Source organism: Notothenia coriiceps, unplaced genomic scaffold (genome assembly GCF_000735185.1).
Source record: "Notothenia coriiceps isolate Sejong01 unplaced genomic scaffold, NC01 NC01_scaffold00015930, whole genome shotgun sequence".
In the NCBI taxonomy this organism is placed as follows: domain Eukaryota; kingdom Metazoa; phylum Chordata; class Actinopteri; order Perciformes; family Nototheniidae; genus Notothenia; species Notothenia coriiceps.
The window spans coordinates 135779-154633 of NW_011348631.1; the positions used below are offsets into that span (position 1 = coordinate 135779).

Genomic DNA, 18855 nt, shown 5'->3' on the forward strand with positions numbered 1-18855 from the left:
TATGACATTGGCAACACTAATGACAGACTTGAAAGACGCACGTAAAATTTGAAGATAAAATGACACCTTTAACAAACAAAGTAAGAAGTATCTGACTTTCCTTATGTCTTTGTCCACTGCACTGTCTCAAATGATCTCTTGTTACAGGAGGCACTTCAGAGACAGTACATTATTTCAAAAATAAAAGCGTTTTGTGTAGCAGTAACACCAATGACGTAATTTTGGGTGACTGACATGATTTATTTGATATTACAAATAATTTGCGTTTTTTTTTACCATTTCAGTGTTATATTTAATGCTTGTAATGTTATGTAAATATAAATTAGATTTATTTATTGAAAAAAAAATCTTTTAAATTAAAACTATTGGCTCCACTTCCATGTATGATCAAAGTGACAAGGCAGTTCCTTGAACTTGGCATTTTAAATAAATTGCAATTTACGTATAAAACAATTTTTTATAAATGTTTTATTTAGTACCATTGCAAAGACAATCTCTATTTATTCAACATATATAATGAATGTGAGTATTAGGTCAACGTCATGTATTTTGGTATCTGCAAAAGTAAGGGACATCACTTCCACCTTTTCTGTAGAATGACCCAATACACAAATGTATTCTGGCAATAAAATGGCATTTATACTGTAACCTAAACAGCATTATGATGTATTAACCAGAAGAAAAGCTTTAAATTACAATTTATAAACACTTTGTTCCCAAATGATGCACAAGGGGCATTTTGAAGCAGTCCAGGTATTCCAAAAGTATGATAATTATTATTATTATTTTATGTATGTATCTTTAACATTGACCCTTCTTTGCTATTCACAAAGGCTTTGTCCCAGCAGCTGCCCTCATTAATGATCTTTTTAATATTCCCTCTCAGGTGGAGGAAGCCTTGTGTCTGTTTGTTGCCCGGAGTGGATAAAGGATACTCATAAACAGCTGATTAATGCACTGACATTTCTTTGATTGGCACTCCAGACAGAGACCCCCCCTCCCGATAACTCTCTGTTGTCCTTTTTATTTCTGTTACTTATGCATTCAGTCTCTCTACTTTACCTTTCTTCTCACTGTCTATTATTGTTTCCCTCTCTCATTCATCCCATATTTATTTTTCTTCTATTTCCTTCTTGAAATCTATTTTCTGTCTCCGTCTTACTTTCCTGTTTTACTGTGTCTCTCTCTTCTGGCTCTTTACCTTTTGTTTGGTTTGGTTTACCAGCCACACAAAAAGAAAACAAACAAAGAAACCCCAGGGGGCTTTGAAAAACCTAGCTGGAAGAGACACACCTGGAATGGATAAGAAGGGATAATTGGTGCAGAGCTTTGTTTGTTTGTTTTACTTTATTCTTTATTTTCTTACTTCCTTCCCTCAATCCCACCTTTTTATACACTTTTTTTCCTATTTCCTTACTCCTTAAGGATTTTCCTTGAAGTCAAAAGTATCTATTTACTCCACTACAATTTAGAGGCAACTTTTTTGCTTTATACTATTTGTATCCGATAGCCTTAAATACTATGAAAATTCAGATTCAGCAAGTGTGTTTCTCTCCATATCTCTCCCCACAAACAAACACAGAACTCTGTCTCTTTCGCAACGGAGAGAATTGAATTTCTTCTTTATTTTCAGACAATTTCTTCTCGCTGCTTCATTTACACACACTGGCATTTATTGAAATGTCATTGTGGAAGAGAAGTCTTGTGATTAAAAATGCAGCCCGGCATTTTTCATTGTCAAGAAATATTTGCTTAAGAAAATAGAAGTTAACTACAACAGACACTTTTCTGTTCATAGACATTTTCTCACAATATCCTTAGCTCTGGGAGAAGTATTTCCTTGTCTTAGACTTACAGTAGAGACTACATTTTCTGGTAGTGAAACGGAAACCTGTTTAAGCTTTTGTATTAGACACATAAGCTTGAACATCATTTTCAATATCGACTGTCAATTGCCAAAACAGTCATTTTATTTTAAGCTTGTGTGTCACAGTTTCTTAGTCATACTGTTAGCAGGTAAAGATGAAACACAGATGTAAGTGTAATTCCAGAATTGTAATGCAGGCACACATTTTAAGATGTCATGCACCTAAAGACAAGGACTGAGAAGACACAGGCTGGTGCCAAATACAAAAACAGATGCTACTGTACATCTAAATGTATGCACATACATTTTCGAGGAATATATGATTAGGCATTCTCCTCCTTTATCATTAAAACACTTAATGAGAGTGTCTGAACCTTTTCTAGACTTGATGTTACAGTTTTTATTTTTATTTGCCATCCATCTGTAGGATAAGATGCTTGAAAAACAGCTTGCATTTTGATAGCCGACCAGAATGTGAATGGATGTAAATAAGTAAACAAATGTTTTAAACTGGAAACAATGCTAAAAATAGATAAATATATTCAAGGTCAATGTAAGGGTTCCTGGGGAAGTAGGTTTTATCACTACTACTGTAAGAAAGCGTATATACTCCCATATATTTATATGGCTTAGCTGATTCACGCATTTAGGTGTCAAGATTTCTTAATGTCCCGTTAGCTACTGACCTTACGAGGTTGCTTACAGACTCACTTACTGTCATTTACCGTTTTGGTATTTAGACTTATTGTCTTAATAGCGACTGAGCTAACACGCTTGCTAACTGACTCACTAACTGACTCACTAACTGACATTTAGTTTAAAGGTAAAAAGTCTTATTGTCTCACTGAGCTAACACACTTGCTAACTATCTCACTAACTGACTCACTGACTCACTGACTCACTAACTGACATTTAGTTTAAAGGTAAAAAGTCTTATTGTCTCCATAGCGACTGAGCTAACGTGCTTGCTAACTGACTCACTGACTGACATTTAGCATTTTGGTATTTACACTTATTGTCTCATTAGTGACTGAGCTAACAAGCTTGCTAACTGACTCACTTACTGATATTTAGCATTTTGGTATTTAGACTTTATCATTATGCAGAAAACTGGTTTGACTGGTGTCTTAGTGCTGATTTACCCCTTATAATGTAGCACACAGAGTCTCACAGTGGAAATACTTGACACATTCACATATATCTTGCTTAGCTCTTGTCTGCCACAGGCAACACTCTAGTTCAAGCAAGCCATGCAGTCAAACTGTTAGTGGTTTTGCTGTTTTGGGATTTTACCATTGGAAAAACACACGGGGTCGTCACAGTGTGAAGTGTACTCTTTGGATGGGATGGCAGGTGATTGACAGCATGAAGATGGAGAAGAGGTGAAGGGGTGAGGGAAGAAGGAGAGCGGGGAGAGGAGTTACAGATGAGTGTCTTTGATGTGTGAGGCAGGACTATCCCTTACATTGATAGTCCAAATACATGGTGATGTGTGGTAGTGGTGGGAGTGATAAGGAGCTGATATGAGTAGAATTGATTGAAATATCATTATCACAGTAAATTAACTTCACTCCCGAATTCACCTGTGACAAAATCAAAGGGATTGATTTCCTGTTGTTTGGTTGGAAGATCGTAGGCAGTTTGACCTTTGTGTCAGCTCTGTTTAGATCACTACAGTGCATGCTAATGCTTTACCATTATGCTTATGTGACTTTTTATTTTTCACCTGATATGAACTGCACCAGTTAACATTTACATTGTGTTTTCCTTGTATTGTTTGCCTATACTTGTGTACTTTTCAAATTGTAATTTTGTTTCACCTTTGCTGTAATTTTATAACCCTTCGAAGACTTATTACGTATGTGAAATTCTGACACCAAGGGTTCATTTTACTGTACGTTTACAAGCCTGAATATTTTTTGTCTGGAACCAAGGAAGCAAAACAGCAGGGATCCAAGTCAGTTACTGCATATTGAAGTTTTAACACTTTGTTCTTCTACGATTTGAACAATCAAATGTCAATAAGAGCACATTGGTGCATTTTTCTATTTTTGGACAGAGGCAGGCTAGCTGTTTCAAGTCTTCATGCTAAACTGAGCTAACCGACAGCCGACTGTATAGTAATATTATGTTTAACCTACTGAAAAGAGAGTAAAAAGATTGTAGCATTTCCCACAACCTCAAACTTTTGCTTTTTGTGTCAACATTTTTAGTTCAGTGTTTTGATGGAGTAATTAACATCCTGGATTCAGTGGTAACCAAAACAAGAGAAGATCCCAGCACAGTTCACTCTTGCTTTCTGCTGTTATGCTGCAATCAGACGTTTCTCATTATCTCAAAATATTAATTATTGGCTGTGCACTGCATAGCCTGATCACAGTGCCAGTGAATAGGCAGTCTTACAAAGGACTGAAAACGTTTGAAGGATATCTTGACTGCTGCATTCACTTTCATTAATCAATAACATAGTTGCGTTCACATGTGATCTCACGACAATTAAGTGATTAAACTGGGATCAGAGAAAATGAAATTTGATCACTCAAGACAATTAAGAGCTGCTGCAGATTAAAGGATTAGAAATATATGAGGAAACTAAGCTGCTTTCAGTTTCTGGCAGGCAATGTATAGAACTTTAAAGAAGTACGTGAACCGGAGAAATTGTCATTTTAAATGGAATAACTACATGTTTTATTCAACAAATTTTTGAAAAATCCCTGTGACTGTGTTATTATGCATGTTAACAACCGGAAGTGCAATTTCAATCCATTCTACCAGTGTATGACATTTAAGTGAAATGAGAAGGAGTGGATTAACCATGTACACAGCTGTATTTCTACACTGGTACATCAAATGTTAACTGGTAGACTAAGCGATGTTAAACTCAAGGTGACAATGTGGGTGTGAGAACATTTCACTCCAGTATGTCATTTTCAATATATCCGTCTGTCCAACGAAGGGGAAGCACACAACACACCGCTTTAACCCAACCAGAATCAACCCTTGTGCCTCACATACAAAAATTGCTCTATTGACTCTGTAAATGTAATACAATGTCTATATAGACAACATGTGTTTGATTTTAAGGGCAATTATGTGAAATTGGCTCAATCAGGTCGAAAACAGTAAAAACTAGACTGTATATTAAAGGCTTAGAAAAATAAAAAGCATGATTTTATATTGTAACGGTTGTGGGGTCAGGGGACATTGTGTTTTTGAAGGGGGTCTGTATTTTAGCTAGATTTATAGGAGCTGAGATGGACTAAAACCTCACATCTGTGCCAACATGTATGCCAGAAAAGCTACTCCTTAAAACAACCATATTTATCTTAAAAGTAAAAAGACAAAAATGTATCTCGTGAGACACAAGGGTTAAAGCACACACATGTGGAGACATTAACATTCATGTGTATTGAATAGATTAACGAGATGGTGTGTGTCCCCTAACAAGACACATGGACATTGAAAATGATGACCTTCATGAGAGCACGTCCACTTTTGAAGTCTGCTTCAAAAATGCTTGAAAGGTTGTTGAAAGGTGCTCAAATGAAATATGGATGTCTAAATGACGTGTGAAAAATGGGTATAAGTGAGTGGAAGAAAAGTGACATAATTAAACATCACAAGCATATTATAATCATGGAATTGTTGAATAGTAAAACGTATAGAAAAGCTATACTTTAAATACAAAGTAAATATAAAAACATAATAAAAACAAATAATCAACTATGTCTCGTTACCTGACAGAGTTTTGTAGTCGAGCAGATCAAAGAGAACGATGGCGACGCCCGACCATGTGAGGATCAGAGCCACAATCAGCAACCAGGCCATCGGTGAAGTAAAAGTCAAAATGACATCATCCAAAAATGTCCTCTGATTGGTCCGGGGTGGAGGGACCACCTCCTCGTCGCTGGTTTCACTGCTCATTGTTGAAAAGATCTGAGGACAGGAAGAGGGGTCAGTGGAACAGAAAAAAGGAGAAAAAAGGAAAGTAAGAAAGAGAGAAGTGTGAAAGTGAAATGGATTTCTGAGGAAAATTGTATAAATTGAGTGAAGGTAGATTTTTGTTTCACTTATAGAAACGCTGTGGCAGAGGCCTGTAGTCTCCTAGTTTTCTTGGGGTTCATTGCTTTTCAAACACATCTACCCAAGTTGGTTTGTATCTATTGTAAATGATATAATATGGGTTTTAGCTACTTTACATATGGGAAGTGTACGTGAGAGTGAGTACTCGCACAATCAGCTTTTCACAATATGCCCTGTTAACTTGAATGATCTTCGTCTGTTGTCCAATAAACAATGAAAATCACACCATTTTTTTTCTTGGCTGAGACTGTAGTTATTTAAGCCTGTAAAAACTGCTGAACTTACCATTACATTGGTCATTATCTATGATCAAAACTATGGGAGTCAGAAGCCGGTGCAAATAGCATCTGATCCAGAAGATTTTAATAAAAAATTACGCTTTTGCGTTAGATTTCTGTTCCATGAGGAATCCTTGGGAGTGTTGTGGGGGTGGAAGGCCTTTGGTTTCAAACCACAGGGTTACAGTCTGATGTTGTTGATGATTTTGGCATTTCACCACCATTCACCAATTTCTATAACTTCATTTTGTTTTGGATATGAGTAATCCACAACAGGCATTCTGCTGGAGTCGTGTTATCATTTATTTTGATCAATGAACACAACAGCTGTTTATTCACATGGTGAATCATTCAAGTATGTTTTCCTTTGTGAGAGTGAGAGACAGACAGCGATTACCCGAGGTGATGAGGAGATTAAATTCCGTCTCACTTTGAAAAATCTGCTCTACAAGACAAATTACTTCTGTAAAGAAAGTTTTCATCATTGTATGACAGTAGGGTCGTGTGCCATAACATGATTATGTGCCTGCGTTAGGTTGTTTGTGTTCATTATGCGCTGCGATGAACGTCTGAGATGATTTATTTTTCCATCTGTGTCTCTGCCTGCCTCTTACAAAGCTTATCAGCAAATATAAAATGATAGATATATACTGTTCTCGAGATTTGAATTAAAATCGGGAATGACTCACTTGAGAGAAATAAGCCCTTTTTAAGGTTGTAAATTACCCCTAAGGTTGCACCTCCCTAGATTCCTGTATGCCTTGCTGGGTAACATTTAACATGATTCATTATGACAGTCATTGAAAGAAAGGGTTTAAATTTGGACTCTTGTGGCACTCATTCTCAATGTGGATTAATAGAAGAGTATAGATTGGTGACAATGGAACAATAACGTTGGTGACAATATAATGTTTTCATTGTATAATATATGTACCTCGAGGGACTTTTTCTTGATGAACATGTATGCTTACACTTGAGAAATGTGTCCATATCATAGCCTTTATGTAGCCTGTGCACTCAATCCCAGACGTGAACTGGACAGCACAACACCATTTAACAGTAAATGCAGCAACAGGTATTAGAACCTGTTCCAAATCAAAAATGAGTTTGGTGTGGCCAGATTAGCATGGTTATTTGGCCCCTATTAAAGAACATCTTCCTTCTATCCACGACCCGTCCTTTGTGCATGTATACTGCTCAATTCCCCTTAATGCCAATGCACGCATCTCGCATTTCTTGTCAGTGAGATAAGGCCCCCCAAGGGCTTAGAGGCTACAAGATAACGGTATACAGATTATTACATAGAGTTGAAAGCTGATATCGATATTGTTGACATTTGCCTTTATCATTGCCAATGATAATGATATAGCTTATATTTAGAAATGAGTGAGTCATCTATTAATCAGAATCAGGATACCTTTATTCGTCCCACAGAGGGGACATTTAAATTTGCTACAGCAGAAAAGAGCCAAAGACAGCTTAATGTCTGTTAATCCGTCAACAGGTAACATTCATTCTAAACTTTAAAGGGGTTATTCCAGCACTTTTGGAGTAAGGTTGAGAACGTTGTGATGAAGAGAGAGGATGGTGGAAGTGTTGATAAATGTTTGATATTTGAGTGTGCTTAAATGTATCGTCTATGATTTTCCCACAATAAACAGCACAACACAAACTGAGAGAAGCAAAACACTCTAAAGACTGCAAATAACAGAAGTTCTTTGTAAAGTTTGATTGGCAGGAGCTCTCCGAAGTCACAGCTATATTGACGTCAGACGGCACATGTATCATCTTCTATTAGAAATATCCAGTAAACAATGTTGATTTCTTGTATACTAACTGCAACAACAAAAACATCTATGTATCTGCTGCACAATATACTGTATGTGATCCAGGACGGTTGTATAATGTGGCCAATTGATGTGTTTAGATTCAGGTCTCAGGCTGACCTTTCTGTTTCTGCAATCAGATAGCAAACTACAAAATCTATTTAACATAATTCTGCCCACGCACGCAGGCTCAAATGTGATTCAAGAAACCATTGATCTGGTGAACAACAGCCAGTGTGGGCAAAGGTATGAGAGTGTATGTGTGATATAAAAGCTGGCCATTGATTTCTTTAGCGGCTGGTCAGGCTAAGGCATTGATCGACAGAAGGTAAAACAGTCAGGGTGTTACAATGACAGAAGGTAGAGCACAGTCTGATTGACCTAGAGCAGAGAGAAGAGAAAAGGCTGCACTGTGCGATCATCCACTCCACCGCTCTTCACCAGACCATCTAATTACAGCATGGTTCTCTTACATAGAGCTGTGTTTTATGTCAAAGTGAGTCCCAGTCTGCCAACATTTTTTTTCCTCACAGTCATATGTATCTGTCCTGATGACCCAGCCCACCTGTTGTTACCACCAAGCTGAGCTGATCCACACACACACACACAAACTCAAGGACACCAACTGCTGCTGAGTCCTCCTCCACACCAAAGGAATGGACAGAATTAGAACGATGTGGGTGCAGATACTGACTGGTGTTTGAGGGCGAATGAAAGGCGACAGAGGCACTGTGGATAGTGTGAGTCATGAAATAAAGAAACAAACATAATAACGAATAGGTTGCTTATAAAGTCAGCTTGTTTGGTACCATTGGTAGGAAGTTCCTTAGTAACACTAAACTACTGTACTTTTATACAGTAGCTACTTTACACTTACAGCACTTCATCTCAGAGGTCAATACTGCACTTTTTATTAACTTTTCCTATTAGGTTGAAACATCATGATAAGCTTTTAGAGTATGTGTCATGCTTCAGATTTCTATACATTGTAGATTTCTGTTTTTATTTATTTGATGTCTAAACTCTTCAGATGGTTTCATACAAATAAAGGTTGAAGGCCCAAAGAGGTAGATGATCCAATATTTCACAATGATTACAGAAAGCTCCAAATGCGTGTACAATGGTGTTGTTGTCGTGTCATAACCACTAGACTGCACATTTTAGGCCTTTATACAATAGTCAAAGTAGCTCTTTGGTTTGTGTGTCAACCAATCCTCAGTCATATATTTGTGATATTACTTTATCTTACTGTTTGAACATGCAAAAATGATAACATTTTATTACATGTACTGCACTTTGGCTCGACCAAAAATCACTTTTAAATGTGCTATATAAAGAAAACTTGATTTGATTTGATAAATCCCTCACATGACACAATTATTCTTTGATATTTTCTCTTAGTTTACTTCAACACATTTGTCAAGGAGGTCTGATAAACCAAAACAGACTTTTGTGTGGAAGTGGCTACAGCGCAGTATTTGAAAACAAATTAGGATTTCAAAGTTGATTTCTACTGAAGAGGATTACAGCCACATATGATTTTTTTTTTTTTTAGATCTGACCAAAAGGACATTTTTTAGTTCTTGGACGCAAGCAATAATTATTTTCTTTTTTTTTCAGACTGAAAACATAAAATTCAAAATGTTCACCTCGGCCCTAGTCCTCTTTCTTCTCTACAGAGTAAAATAAAAATGACAATGTGCAGATAAACAACATAGATTATAACACAAATGTTCATCACTTTTGGTGTTCTCGACCATAACATTAATATTCCTCAAACAACATTACATTTGCAGTTCTCTAAGGTATAACGTTTGGGAGCATGCCCTGAGCAGCAGCTAACCTTTAGTAGATATTAAAATTCGCAATAAGAAAAAACAACCAGTTAGACCTCCAGCCTTCAGTGGTGTCTGATCAGATCATTATTCTAAAGTTCAGCCACAGTGACATGGATTTCCACATTACCTTGGGAGTTTGCCGGATGTTCAGTGATAACCTTCAGTCCTTCAAAGGATCTGGAAATGCACCGTTACCATGGAAACGTGCATGTAACTCCTTCGTTAAATCCTCTTTGGCCCCAGTTGATTGTGAGAAAAAGACGATGGAGGCAACGCTCAAATCCAGGCAGCAAAAAGCGCACAGCAATTGTAGTTAAGCTGGATCACAGCAGGTCTAAAAATACACTCAAACCTACCCTACAGGGGAGAATGGAAAGAAATCCAGTAAACAGGCCGTTTGAATTTTTGAGTTTGTGTTTAATTCAACGTTCTTCTTGAAGGATTTAGTTTGTGTCCAAGAGTCAAAGTTTTTGGAGATTCAGTTTGAACTGCTGAAGAGAGTGAGACAGAAAGACAGGAGCAGGGAGAAGGAGGTGACCGACTGCGAGTCACCCTGCCCCCTCTGAGGGTCCAAAATAGAGAGATAGTGGAAGAGAAGGGAGGGACAGTGCTTGAAGAAAAAGAGTGAAGAGGAGCAAAAGATCAAAGGATGGAGAGGAGAAAAGGATAAAGCGAAAAGATAAAGGTGTAAAAGTATCCTGTGCTTTGTGTCTTGGCAACACAGAGCTTATTAATCATGTTAGAAGGATTGGAGGCAGACAGAGGCAGCTATCATCAGCTATTCTGCTTTGAGGGGCACATGACCTGACTTATACCGACCTGTTCACTGAAAATACCCCCTAACACCTGTAAAGTGACTGAAAAAGTGCAATCATTAATTTCGTGTCATTTACGAAATATTTTAGTTCTATTTTCTGAATAATAAACCCTTGGTTGGTCCCCCAATAACAACATCACCAGTTGTTGTACTGTAACACAACAGGAGAGCAGGCAATTTCATTTTGTGCCCTCAACAAAAAAACATTCCCAGAACTTTAAAATTCGTAATCTCGCAACCATTCGTGCACTTCCTCCAAGGGATATGTCCTCCTAAGTACCCCGTCTTGTCAAACAGCGGCCAAAATAAAGAGTAAATAAGTGAATAAATATCTAGGAGAACCCAATGCGAGTTTTAAGGTCCTGTCAGAAGCTGTTTTTAAGACCCAGTTTGAATGAGGGTGTGTGTGCATTGGGAATAAGTAACCTGACCCCCAGTCTTGCCGTGGGAGCCTGCTCTGCAGAGGCTATAATTAGAGGTACAGACAGCAGCTGGTGTTAACATTGGACTGGACTGCTTTATATTTAGGACGCAGAGAGGGGGCTGTGGGCTGGAGGACGCTACACACACACACATAACATTTGAACAGAAAACAACAGGCATTACTTGTTATTGCGCCATTCCTTGGAATGTTGTTAAAACAAATATGTTGATATGTATTACAATTTTAAAATGATCATGAATTATTTGACACGCGTATTGTACTTCCCACATTAGACTAGCATTCCACTGTAGTCCAAAATACAATGAAAGTGGGGAAATTAAAAACATATCTCGAGCCATTATCCTTTCCTGTGTTTTTCTCTTGGCAAGTGCAAAAAATATGTATTTTTCTTGATTTTCGAATAATTATATTCCTTCATCTTGTTTTCATCTCTTCTTGCACTTAGGGGCATGCACATTAAGCACATCCTTAGTTTAAATGTCCCTGCTTCCCTGAAAAACACTAAAAGGTTAGTTTCCATGTTTTTGCACAGTACAAAGAAAAAAAATATCAGCCAAAGCAAGAGAAACTGACAAAAACAAACTGTTCCCAGTTGCTGATGTTTATTTAAAATCAGTCAAGGTACTTATAACATGGCTCATCCACTTAATGAATGTTAACCGTCGGCCTCCTTTAGTTTTTTTGTTATTTATCTGTCATTTAATTATTATTTTTGACTGCTGCTATATATATACACACACACACAAATGCGCACACACACAAATGCCCACCCCCGTGAGATGTGTTCTGATGAAACCAACCATCCAAAGTAATCTGATGAAACCAACAGCAATCAACTAGAACAACGCTCATGTCTGCGCCACATTATTCAGTATGAGTGTGTGTGTGTGTCTGTGATTGTGTGTGTGTGTTTGACAGAGAGACGCATCCTGAATAATTCCCTCCATCTGTAACTCGATGTATTGAAGAGATAACACACACACAGAACATCCTGGTAGCTGTGAGATTTGGGAACGTTTTACGACACTACACTTCTGAGCATCACACTCAAAACTGGAGGATATTTTTGGCTCGTTTAAATTGTCAGCCCAGAAAACTTTACAGCACCTCCGGCTCTGGCTGAGGTTCAGAGCTTCGGACAGCAGAAGAGCTATCTGGTCCGGCTGAAGCCTGCTCAGCACCCTGGACAGGGAACAAACCCCCACACCTGTGTCAGCTGGGCTACACGGCTGGCTGTGATCAGGACCAAGAGGCTGCTCCAACACCCCAGGGCGAACTGTTGCACTTCCAGCAGCACTTCATGTAGAGCCAATCAAGAAAGGCTCTGCATTGTATGACTCATACTTCCATGACTTTCAGCCAACTTGAACAGTTCTTGTACATCACTAACGGCATGACCTCCAGTCCTTTAAGACTCCAATTTCTGTTCAGGTCTGAGTCAACTAAAAGCTTTTTATCGTCACCAGTAAGCAGATAATCGATTTTTCTACTTTTCTAAAAACCTGACATGTGGTATGAACCCTCTACAACACGCAGGTCTTCCGACTTGTAGTTGCAGACTTAGGGGTTAATTGAAAACACCGGAAAGCTGCATTTTATCACAACATCACTAACTGTCGGTGGTAGGTATTTCTGAGGAGGAAGGGATTCTTATTCAATGAGGTTTGAGGGGGGAGGTTTTTTGGGGGGGGGCTGCTGCACATACTACCACAAGGTTGGTTTTCATAGTTTCCATGCAGACATTAAATGTTGACTTTTCTACTTTTTTCACTGCTTCACCTCAAATGTAATTGGTGTATTGGCGAAACTTCAACTCATATGCTTCGTAAAATCAATTGTGTTTTAGGCTTTCTATTTGTTGCCTCATGTTTCATTTAATAAAGTGGTTAGATATGTTCCATGCAGATATTATTGGATTCATCTGATCTACTTGACATGACATAATGCTGCTTCGGTTCCTAAATATTTCCCTGTATGAACCTAGAATTTGTGTGAAACCACTTACCTGTTTATGGTGTATGAAAGCATTAGGATAAAAGGCTCACTAAAACACAATGTCAGTTGACATGTAGTGTGTGAAAGCACGCCGTTGCGAAATTGTAAGTGATAACGAATTCAAGTATAAATAAATGAGAAGGTTGACTCTCCTGTGAAGCCTGTGATCAGTGTTTAGACACAAACTCCAGGTCTGAACATTACTCTCAATACACACCATAGTTCAATCAGATAAGATGTAAAAGCTATGAAAGCGTTTTGATAAATTACAAACAGTTACACAATATATCACTGTACCTGTGTGGTTGGCGAGACATTGTGTGACGAAGGTAACTTTGTCAATGTTAACTGACGGCTTCGGTAATATTGCACATGTGGGTTTGCACAGGACAAATGTCGCTCAGCACTTTAGTGAACAGTTTGCACTTTATTACCGTAATTTGCACAGTACAGTTAAACATTGCACATTTGAACATTTTTATACTATTTATTGATGTAGTATATATTAAATGATTAAACCGAAAGTGTTTGTTTTTGTAAGATTGACAGCGGTTGAGATTAGTCATTGTGTGCAATTGATATGTTTTAGCGTGTAAATCATGATGTAAATTTGCATTAATTATACAAGTTACCACCGTGTTATTCTGTTCAGTTATAATGTTTGTGTTTGAAAAGTGTTCCCCCTCCCGTCTTGTCTGTTGTTGCTGATTGTGTTCACCTGGTGCCCTGTGTTGTCTCCTCCCCCCTCACCTGTGTCTTGTTGGTTGATTAGTGTGTGTGTGTGTATTTAGGCTCTGTTTTCCCTGTCAGTGGACAGGTAGTGTGTGGGAGATCCTTGTGGCTGCTGACTGTGTTCAGGGACAGTAATATTAAGGCTGGTGACTATGTGCACATGAGAAATAAATGCCCACACCAGGTTATATTTGAACTCTCTGCCTCTGCCTCCTTGCTTGGTCGGGCCGCTCAACGGTCAGTCTCACACATTGTATTTTTAATAATTGCTCCATAGTGTTCCTTGGTACAATGTAATTCCAGCTCTGTGCTCTACTTCAACACGACTGGAGGTTTAATTAAGCAGATAAGTGAAAAAGACCTGTGCAGGGCCTTTAAATAGAACAGAGCTCTCATTAATGATATTAGTCACACCTGAGCTTTCTGCTATCAGGATGCATGAACATTAAATAATGGCCGGTTTTTGTCATTTCTTCTAGAAGCAAGTCATATATTATATCTTAATCTGTGAATAGTGGTGGGACATATCTTGGTACATTGTACTAACATTCCTACTTTGATCAATGTTATACTTCGACTTCGTTACTACTTTAGAGATGATAATTAAAAAATGTTTTTCCATGAAAACCACATACCTCCAGTCCAAATGTGTTGGTTTTGTTATTATTTTCCGATAAGCTGAATTAAATGAAAGGGTTCCTTTTTGGGTTGAAAAAGAGACCTTTAAGGCTGAATAAACTTTGAAGCCTCATTGTTGGAAAGTACATTTTCACAAAGCTGTAAATAGTGTTATTTTGAGCTTGTGAAAAAGTGTTTTTTTAGAAATATGTGGTTTTTACAGGACATAATAGAATAGAAAAGGTTGCATTACTGTATAATAAAACTATCAAATAACATCTACAACAGTAAAACACAACCTACAAAACAATGTTATATTAATCCAAAACGTATTGTCTCAATGTAACAAACTGACAGGGAACATCTCTGCACCATTTTTCGGTTTGCTCCAGTTTTTGATAAAATAACATAATTTGACTCACGTAAGGTTTTGAATGAAGCACTTGAGTCTTTTCACAGCTTGGTATTACTCCAACCTAAGTAAAGGATTGAAATGCTTCATCCACCACACTGGTATCGACTAATAAAGCCCCTTTTCTGTATGTCTTTCAACACTAAATGTATTTTGGGTCCACTTGGGTGTTAGTACAGCTGCTCACAGAGCTGCAGCGGCCTGTTTTGGACTTGCAGACAGCCCCAGGCATTGAACCAGCAGAGGACAACGAGTGCACCGAGTCTGTGATTAAAACACAAGTGAAGAAGACAACAGTCACACTCCGACCATACTGTACATCTCTGTCTCTCCGTAACTCTCTCTGCGTCTTCATTACTGCATGACTCCTTCACCTATACTTGTGTTTTGTCTTCCTGTTTTCTCTAACCTTGTACCTCCCCCACGGTCCTTCCACACTTCTCTCTGCTTCGCTAACATGATGTCCTTCTTTCCCCCTCACCTCTTGGTCCACTCTCCCTCTTTCTTTCTTCTTCACCCTGTTCTAGTTTCGCTTGCTTTCTCCCCCTATTTATTTTGATCTCCTCCTTTTCACCTCTTGCACTTATCTTTTTCTCTTTAACCACATACTGTCCAGTGCCATTTTTTTTTCTTCCCCAAAGCCGCACACATGCACAAACTCTTATTGAATTAGTAATAATGTCACCATGCTCTCTCCCAGGAGGCCATTGTTATTGACTTCATTATGCAAATGTAAACCAGCCCACAGCTATACTACTGATGGGATAAGACATGTGCACACACACACACACACACACACACACACACACACACACACACACAGCTGTAATGGAGATGTAACTGGAAGAGTTCTCGCGGCATATGGATGCCATTTGTAAGCTGCACTGAGAATGTGTAGGTCAGTCTTACCCTTTGGTATCTCTCTATCCATCTGTTTTCACATTACTTGCAAATTATAGTGTCCTCCAGACCCAAATGAACATAAATCAGGCCGGTGAAAGTGCAGAAGTTTTCCCATCCGTCATAAAACAATGATTTAAAGTATGGGTTGTCAAAATACGGCGCTGTGAATTCGCCCCGCTCCCCGGCAGTAGGAACACAAAGCACCATCTCATCGGAGTAATTTATGGCCTCTCAGGAAACGCAGGGTGATTAGGGCTTAGGCCACCAACAGCCAGAAAAACAGTAGGAGCTCCAATAAGGATGGCTGGAAAACCTTAGACCAAATGTATCAAACAATTCAGCGAAATCTATTTCTGTTTGGAGAGCAGAGATATATGGCCTGTTTAGTATACTGGTACATCTCTGGAACATTTGGTCACACTGCATTTGTGAGTTTTGGAGATTCTACATTAAATAGTCGCAGCCCAAGGCATGTGATGTATTGGTCAGCAGAGGAGCCCGGGGCCAAATCAAATATACAACGAGACGTTCTTGGATTTTCAACAACATATTCGTGTAAATGATGTCACCGCTTCTCTATAAAATTGTTTCGTTTAAAGGTGGAGTTTTAGGGTGAAAGCAGCTGTGTTCAACAGTGGCTGTGGGCGTTTGGCATCCACAAACAAATGAACTAGTTAAAAAAATGCTGGTCTTAACCGCCTTTACCTTAAATGGCCTTTAAAAAGTGAAAGGCAGGGTTGGTAAGTAAAACTGCACAGTGGATCACGGCTTCCTGTAAGGTCAGTTTATATATTATGATTAGCTCAGTACCAGAGGAAATGCAGAGGAAAGGCGCTTGCACTAACAACATGGTACTGTTGAGGTGAGGTTGGGTGGCTCCCAATTAAAACTTTTGCTTATTGACACTTTCATGTGTCTCTAAATAAATGCAGCTTTCCGGTGAACCACGAAATTGGTGCAATAAAATGAGCTTATGCTGCTAAGGGGTGGCCACATATCAATCTGTTTTGTTCTGATTTAAGCTTTATACAGAAAGGCTTGTCTTACAGGCCTGAGATGAATTTCTAATTTCTCCAAAATCCTATTTAGAAATTAGTGTTTGCAAAGATAATTTATTAAACTAAAGACTTTTGTTTACAGAGGTGTGTTTAAGATATATCAGATAAACTCGTCTTCACCTGTTTCTCTCTCAACATGGGGGGCAGGTATTGCTTTTGCATCTATTTTTACAACTGCTCCTGTTGGTCCCTGGCCAGTCATTGGCTCTGTATAGAAGCAGTCATACCCCCGGCCCCCCATACACAGTGTACAAAGTTCAGAGCTTCTGCTCACAGGACCACAGGTGTTTTACTAGTACAGCCGCATTCTAAAGTCAAACTGCTCTCACTGTATCATTCATAACACTTTAATACATGCTGTTTATTGGCCTTATTTCCATCTTTTACTCGCCATCTCTAATGTGAGATTAATAATTGAGTCTGTTGGTTCTTGTAGTACACTAAAGCTTGGCATGAGTGTGCTGTACGATGTAGCCTGTTTCTTAGCATTTTTCAGTAGCATGACATATTTGTCAAACCGAACATCACCATCATTGTGGGTTGTTTGCCATGCAGTGTACATTTTGGAGTGAGGGCAAATCATATACCAATTACTCGTAGTAAAAAGACTGATGAATTTCTGTGTTACGTAACATTTTGGTGGATTGTTTTGATAATTTAAGAATCCATTCTCTCAGTTTGCACTATTCTCCAATTGTTAAAGATGTACAATAATAACAGTAACATGTAGCTTGCTCTAGAAAACAATATATTAAATTGGACATGCCAAACTGTCCACATCTTCCTTGCCAATTGCGAGCACATACTGTACATGAGTCATTTTTTTATATTTAGAGATTTGAGCACATAGGATTATTATTAGCAAAATTGTGAACCTAACTAGCATGATGTTAGGGATCGGCTAGCAAACAAGTGCCTCCTGCCATGGAGATTTCAAACAAATATTTATTGACAATAATCAAAAGCCAGAATGGTTTTACTCATACAGTGTTAGCATTCAGGTTGTTGCCTGTAAATTGGAACATTTGATTACATAAATCATGTGCTTTGGGTTTTAATCACAGTCCATTTACTCACTCATTAATAGTTGGAATTAAACAACAACACATCCAAATTTGTACAGTATATACCAACCTTAATGTGCATTTCTTGTGAACTCCCACTACAGTAGATATTCTCCATAATTTGTATTCTCAGCAGGGGCCTGATGCACATTAAGTCATTCTCCTCAAGCTTATTTGAGTTAATTGCACGGCTGCCTGGTAATCTCCCGAACCACCCAAGCATCAGCTCCCTGGAGGATGTTCTGCATGTCCGCTGACCAATCAGCAGAAGAGTTCTGCATCGCCGCTGGCGGTCCACCCTCAGATCCAAAGGCTGTTCTGGCCAAGTAGTTGCTTATTTCTCAGGAGAACTGCAATGCCCTCGCTGGGACTCTTAAACATCTGAAGTGGAGTGAAGTTCAGGGGCCTTAGCAGCCACGGCCACACAGGCCCTGCTATCTGTTTAAACAGCAGGTAGTCCCCAACTCTCCTCTGTTTGTGTCTATGGCTTCCTCCAACAGTTGGGGGGGATTTTCCCATACACTCCATCGTTCCGAAAGTGCCTAGAAATATGTCTGTTTTCCCGGATGGAGCTTGATGGAAACAAAAACACACATTACGATATGTACCAGAATATTATCATGTATTCTTTAAACCAGAGACAGTGATTCAACTGATGTCAATAAGCCATAATCACACATAGCAGAAATGGCTGAACAATTTTTTGTCCTATATTAAGAACTTTAAAAAAAACTTAAAGAAATGATAGTACATTTCTTGAAAAAATATTGCACGAGAATTAGAGAAATGGAACAAGACAGAAAAAAGAAAATAAATGTCCAACGTGTCTGGGAGTGAATGTGTACACTGTGTCTATTGATGCTGTCTGCGCTGTCCAACAGGTCTTGCTCCATCAAGGTGGCCTCAGCTGGGGTTCTAT

The 18855-nt window shown here is 38.6% G+C and overlaps 1 protein-coding gene across 4 annotated transcripts in view; it reads right to left on the bottom strand.

The window, feature by feature from the left end:
• trdn (triadin) overlaps positions 1 to 10464 on the bottom strand; it is a 16394-nt gene extending 5930 nt beyond the window's left edge. For 2 of the 4 annotated variants that reach the window (XM_010775671.1, XM_010775670.1), the window contains exons 1-2: positions 10020 to 10451; positions 5605 to 5803 (exon numbers count right to left, since the gene is read on the bottom strand). In XM_010775671.1, coding sequence (XP_010773973.1) covers positions 5605 to 5791 — 187 coding nt within the window. In that variant the 5' untranslated portion in view covers positions 5792 to 5803; positions 10020 to 10451. Of the gene's footprint in view, positions 1 to 3160; positions 3203 to 5604; positions 5804 to 10019 lie in introns of all 4 variants that reach the window. The other 2 variants (XM_010775669.1, XM_010775668.1) reach the window with 2 other exon arrangements.
• Between the last annotated feature and the right edge of the window lie 8391 nt (positions 10465 to 18855).